At 45.8% G+C, this 6,493-nt stretch overlaps 1 protein-coding gene across 1 annotated transcript; it reads right to left on the bottom strand.

Moving 5' to 3' along the window:
* Positions 1-645: 645 nt before the first annotated feature.
* On the bottom strand, positions 646-6,250 carry LOC307233442 (uncharacterized protein; the record flags this gene model as incomplete). Its single annotated transcript, XM_080004775.1, has 11 exons — positions 646-1,780; positions 1,889-1,981; positions 2,095-2,276; positions 2,483-2,630; positions 2,752-2,894; positions 3,153-3,328; positions 3,520-3,640; positions 5,244-5,519; positions 5,701-5,721; positions 5,975-6,040; positions 6,178-6,250. 11 exons carry the CDS (start codon positions 6,248-6,250, stop codon positions 1,013-1,015), a joined length of 2,067 nt encoding a protein of 688 aa, XP_079860901.1. The 3' UTR covers positions 646-1,012.
* Between the last annotated feature and the right edge of the window lie 243 nt (positions 6,251-6,493).

Below are 6,493 nucleotides of genomic sequence, written 5' to 3'. Positions count from 1 at the left end.
TGTAAGGTATTGCAAGTTTGTAATGTAGTTTGTAAGGAAGTAATAATGCGAAAGGGAATGAAGGACGAAGGGAAGGATGTGAAGAATGGCCAATAAATCAGAAAATTAAAGAAGGGACGAATTATCAAAACATTGAAGATCCATTGGGACAAGCCATCGAGTTTGCTTCGGCATCGTACGTACTGCGTGTTTAGGCCATGCCGTGTTCCTCTGTTGCATGGGATGGAATGGTGGAGGTGCTTCGGAGGGGGATGGCCTGCATGGCATGTCTTCTTTTGCTTTGTGGTGGGGAAATATTCTTGGAGAATCAGACGACTTTAGTTACCATTTTTTACGGTGTGCAGTGGTCCAACTTAAATCACGCCGTCCCACAAAATAGATGAAAGCTTGACAGTGCTTGTATTTTTAATTGTTCCAGGCTGGAGATTCAAATGTCTCATGCTTTTTTTGTTGTTTTTTTTTTTATCCACATGCTGATAGAAGAACAGGCATCTAAATGGTCAAGTGTTTCAATTTCATCATGTGTATCTCATGTTGAAGGTTAACTATTATGCCATAGTGAGTTTTGTTCCAGTTATTCAATTAAATGAAAAGTTGTAAACCATTATGTTCCCTTTAAGATATAAGAAAAGACCTTATGTGGGGTTAAACGTCTCAGCTGTAAACTCTGCAAAGGATATTATTTGCAGTCCGGCAGTCATACTGCGAAGTAACCAAACTATAAAAGAGCTATGCCGCAAGGTTTAACTGTTTGAGAAAGGAGCTGCTTGTATTATCTGTTCATGTGAACTGAAGTGTAGATTTAAAAAGTCTCAAAGGTTAAGGGTTAGTTAGACGAGTGACAAATCCTTATGGATCTACAATTATGTTCAGGCATTAAAAGTATTAAATCTCCTCAAAAGTTCTCGCTCTTATACGTGTGGTTTCTTTGTTATCTGATTGGGGGTGTTTCATTTGTGGTAGATGCAGAATATCTGTGGGGTTTCCAATGAGCGTATACAGGGGGCTGTTTTCAGGTGGTCGCGGGGGTGGAGGACTCCTCGGCCAGGGCACCATCTTTGCTGGCAGGCGCATCCACCTTGGTGCCTAGTGCCGGGCCACTAGATTTAAGCTCCATCTCAGGGGTTTTAGGCAAGGTAGCCTTTGGAGCAGAACCATTGATCAAATCAGCCGGTTCGGGGGTTGGTTTTGAATCTGCCGCGGGCTCAGGTGTACCGTTGGTGATGGGAACTGGATCCACTGTGGGCGGCTTCATGGGCTCCGGTGCGGGAGTTGGGACAGTCTTAGTGGCAGTTTGAGGAGAAGGGGCCAAAGGTGCCATTGGCTTAGGCTCTGGACCTGGGCTGGCTGCAGGTTTTGGTTCAGGTGTCTTGGCATCCAAACCACCTCCGGGACTCGGCTTGGCGTCGGGGCTTTGGATTGGAGAAAGCTTGACATCTACTAATTTGGGTACATCAATCTTGGGCTCGGCCACTAGATCAGAGGTTTTCTTGGTCTCGGGTTCTAGAACAGATTTGCTCTCCGCCACTGGGCTCTGCTTTGTGTCTGCAATGGGCTTTATCTCCAGAGCCGGTGGAGCGCTAAGCTTGGGCTCAGCCGCAGCGGGTGGGCTTGACTCGGTTTCCCCAGCAACAGAGATGCTCACGGCCTCAGACTCCGGGATTTGGTCAGGGGCGTCAGTGTCGGTGTCCAATGGGAGGGCGGTTGTATTAAAACCTACTCCTGAATCACTAGTCTCCAGGTTACCCACTCCAACCTCCTTAGAGGAAACCTCCAAACCCTGTAGTTGGACAGAGATGACAATACGTAAGTCAATGCATGTGTCCATGAAGCTGTGGAAAAATGTCTCACTGGCTCGGCATTATGTGAGTGATGTACATCTCCTTACTTTAATGTCTACCTCAGTGCTCTGGGATTTCTCTGTATTGTCAGCCTGGGAATGCTTGGATTCCTCATTCAACTGGGTGATGTTCTTAACCACCTGTGAACACACACACACACACACATTAATCCATCCATTAATCTTATAATAATCCTTTTCGTCATGCTTTGGACATAACCTCAACTTCACCTGTCTGGTACATTCCCACCTACCTGTCTAAAGGTATCTCCGTCATCCTCCTTTCCAGCATTCTGGGCAATCTTCTCCAAGGCTTCCGCTCTCTTAGCCCTCTTCTTCACCTTAACCAGACAGGACAGCAAACACACCAGCAGCAAGAAAACTAGCAGGCCACACAGGGCAATTACAGCCACAATGACCAAAGGAAGTCTGTAAGCTGCAAGGAGACAGGGAGGGAAGAGAGTGGTACGATGAGTGATTAACCATTATTGAAACTGAGCTATGCTGTTACATGCCCCGTTTTTGTTTTGATGAGTTTCGTAACACTGCGGTAAACGTTCCCATTACCCCTTTAAGAAACAAATTATCTTAATTATATTACTATTCCTCCCCCACCCCAAAACCTCTGTGTCCACCTCTTACGTTCTAGTTCTAGGTGGATGCTGGACACAGGAAAGCCCAGTATGTCAATAACATTGAACTGGCCCACATCTGAGGCCCTGAGTTTCTCCAGGACCACCACAGAACCCTCGACAGAGAGCCGACCCTCCAGTCCCAGATCAACTTGGGCCTAGAACCACCAACACAGAAATAGACACAGTTAAGATCTTCTAATATTCAAACATGACAAAATTGTTCAACATCCCTAACCCTAACCTCAGAAATGAACGGAAATAGTGGGTAATATTTACATCGGTGAGTTCTCCCTTGTCCACCAACAGGCGAGGTTGGGAGTAGTTGTCGGTGCTGTAGTAGAGGCGGACCAAGGTACTATTGAGGATGAGGTTGATCTTGAGGGTTCCATCATAAGGCAGCTTCTCAAAGTAATGGTGGTCTAAGACAGAGAAGGCAGAAGGCAGCGGATACGTCACGGTCCCGTTCACAGCCTCAAAGATCATGTTATATGCATGAGCGATCAAAGACCTCACCAAGGCCTTAAAGTTTAAAAAGTCATTATGCAAGAAAGGGGGGGGGGTGGTCGTCTGTGGTTTTCAGTAGGGTGGTCTTCAAAGGTTCTAGCCTTTGGACCTGTGAAGACCTCTACTGGTCATTATTAAAGAAAAGAATAAGTACAGATGGCTTGTCCTCCTACCTTTGACATTGAGGCACACTTTCCTCTTGACTACGCCCTTGACATCACTGACAGTATAGCTGCCCTCATCGGCGCCCGTGACCGTGCTCAAGGTGACATGGCGGTCGTTGGCAGTGATACGGCCTTGGTAATCCTCCCTCGGGAGCTTCGCACTGGTTAGCAGCACCAGACCAGGTCTGCAGCAAGGGGAAGTTACACAATGTCTCCATTTGATGACTGAACCATTAATTTTTTTTAAATAAATATAATTATTTGTTACATGAATGGCAAACACAGCTTTTAAGTCTGTGGGATTTGACTCAGGGGCATATCCCAGAATTTATTTTCTTAGATGATGTGATGATAAAGATCATTGAGGTGACTCTACCTAGATGTCAGGTTGGCCTCCACTGCTAGTGGTCTGTACTCTAAGGTGATGGGAGGAGTGACCCCTAAGAGCTGAATATTGTAGTTGTCCCCATACATAACGTTCTCCTCATTCGAGCAATCTAGAAGGCAAAAGAATGTGGGTAAAATGTTAGTTTGAGTAAAAGGAAGTCAAAAAAACACCAATCAAACTGGGTTTGAATAGGCAAAAATTTGAAGAAGAGAAAAGACTGAACAGCAGAAAAAGGATTATTAATTTGCTAAAGGGAGGAGAGACGATTCATTACCAATGGATGTGAAGAGCTGTATGGAGGGGCGAGAAAAAAGGGTGGCAGAGGAAAGAGAGAGAACACAGCATGACTTGACAGATTTGAACCGATGTAAAAAACAAAGTGCAGAGCGTGTTGGTCTGCAATTAATAGAGTAGCAGGAGTAGGAGGAGGGTAAGGATGCAACCAAAATAGATGAAAAAAAAATAAAAAGACAAGATAAAGACAGGAATACAACAGGGAGGGAGGGATGGAAGGCCGGGTTGGTGCTTAAAGAGCTGCATAATTATTGCCTGGCATCTGCTGCGTTCTCCTCCACTCTGTTACAAACGCGCGTGCAGACACACACACACACACACACACGCGCGTACAAACACATACATGACTCCTTCACACTCCACGAGCGCCGTACATATTGTTGCACTAAAGTCGTCTTCCTTGGTGCTGAGCTGAGCCAGAACTGCTCTCAGCATCTGAACATCACTCTCCCTTTCTCTGACATAGAGGCAGAGATAATAATTTAAAAAAAAACAGTCGGTGTGTGTGTGTGTGTGTGTCTGTGTGTGTGTGTGTGTGTGTGCGTGTGTGTGTGTGCGGGTGTGTGAGCGCGTGTCTGTGTGATGCCTCATTTCCAACAAATTGAGATGCTAAGGGCTACTCCAGGCCTCTAAGTGCTTGCACCACAGTGGTGAGTCAACATTGTTCTACCGACTGGAGCACAGACAGGATGTGCAGCTTTCGAACCTCAGCGCCTGCACAATTAAGACACACGAAAAGGCCTACAGGCGGTGAAGGACGGCAACACTGACGCAGACGGTGGGTTTGATTACAGAGATAAAAATCTCGACTGGGAAGATCGGTGACGTTACAGAATTAGGCCTGATAAATGAAGGTAAAGTGTCTGGCTCGGGAGACTATCGTGAAATCGAGTTTAATTAAATTACTATATTAGGTTACTATATTAAAAGTAAGAGGAAGTAAAATAAGGTAAGAAACTGTAAGTGAGTAACTTTGCAACAGGGAAATAAGGAGAGCTTGGTGTGATGATTGTATATGTATGTATAAAAATATATATATTAAATGTATTTGACAAAAGTGAAAACACTCAGAGGCGTGTTGTAGAGGTGATACATGTGCAATTTCCTTTCATGATTGCTCGATATTTATATCCAAGTTGAAATTATATGATAGGAGGATTATCCAAAATGAATATCTGATTTAGACTCTGCAATGAGATTAAACAAACAGTGCACCCTGCTTTTCATTTTATAGCCACACACAGATGACGTTGAGTTCGCGCACGGTGTTGGGGAGCCCTGCAGAACAGCGGTGCCAGAGCTGCACTGTAGAGCCCTGCCAAAGCCGGGACAGTGCAGCACGAGGAAGTGGTGGTTAAACGGCGGAGAATTGACCACAGAATGAAGTGTGACGCGCAGAACTGCCCGTTGCCCTCTACCTCGGACGACGAGCTTGATCCGCTTGAGGTCCTCCGGTTTATCCGGGTTTTTCACCGTGTACACGCCCTCGTCCGCCTCGCCCACGTTTTCCAGGATGAGGTGGCTGAGGTGGATGTTGAGCTTGGCGCGGGGGCTGATCACGGTGCCGCCCCGCATCAGGACCTCGTCGGGTGTCCGGGAAGACAAGCTGGACCGGAAGGTGATCTCCACCTTGAGGGAGGGCAGCATGATGTGAAAGTCGTCCCCGTCAAACTTGGTTTCCGACTCATCTTTGGCTGGGGCAGAACGGGAGGGGGGGGATGTTTGCGTGAGGAGGAGGAGGAGGAGGAGGAAAATGGCGGGAGAGGAGAAGATGAGGTGCGTAAAACATTAAGAGCGAGAAAGGTTCATTTCACGGTTAAATTTGCGTCAAATTAAATATAATAAATTTATATAAAAATGGAAGAGAGGTCTTACCTTTCACAGGGGCAGACAGAGCTATGAACAACAGAAAGAGGAGACACATGAGAAGATGGGATGAATTTCAATTTTAATTTAATTTGTCTCAAAGTAATCATTTACCCTCCGGAGTTGCTATCATATTTTCTGTACTGGACTTAGATAACCAGATTAGTTCAATGAATACATATAACATATTTCAAAAAAGCATAAAAAGAAGACATCACCAGAAATAGCCTTGATATTATAGGAAATATTGATATATATGCAGCATTATTATTGATTTACATACCTGAGCCGAGCAGAACGCTGAATGCAAACACGCTCAGTTTCATCATCTTGATTGATTCTCCTGTGTCTAGACAGAGGAAAACCACAAAAACACAAGTCGATAAAGAAACAAGCCAGGCATCTAATCTCCCTCTCCCTGTTTCCAGTGGATATTCCCCCTTTCTCTTCTATATTTAAACTGTTTGGCAACCTCTCGCTCTTTACCTTGCGAGACTCTGGCTTTCTTTAGAACCCGGAGGACACTGACAGATATCGACCCTTCACAAAATGAGATCATGCTGCATCACGCCATCCCTGCTTTGTATCGCGCGGCGATGTTCCGCCCCACCCTCAGCGATCAGACTGTTGCCCGAATGTGGTTGTACTGTCGCTGACGCCGCCTCCACCCCATCTCCACCGGTATCGAGAAAACCACCGAGATCTTAGAGAGGTCGTCTAGAAGCTCCACTTCTCCATCACCACCACCACAACCACCAGCGACAGGACTCATCTGGAGCGGGAAGATCTTCTGTTCTGTTCT

This window comes from Zeus faber, assembly GCF_960531495.2.
Source record: "Zeus faber genome assembly, chromosome: 8".
Lineage (NCBI taxonomy): Eukaryota > Metazoa > Chordata > Actinopteri > Zeiformes > Zeidae > Zeus > Zeus faber.
Note: the sequence above shows the minus strand (reverse complement) of the source record. Positions and strands in the feature narration are given on the sequence as shown.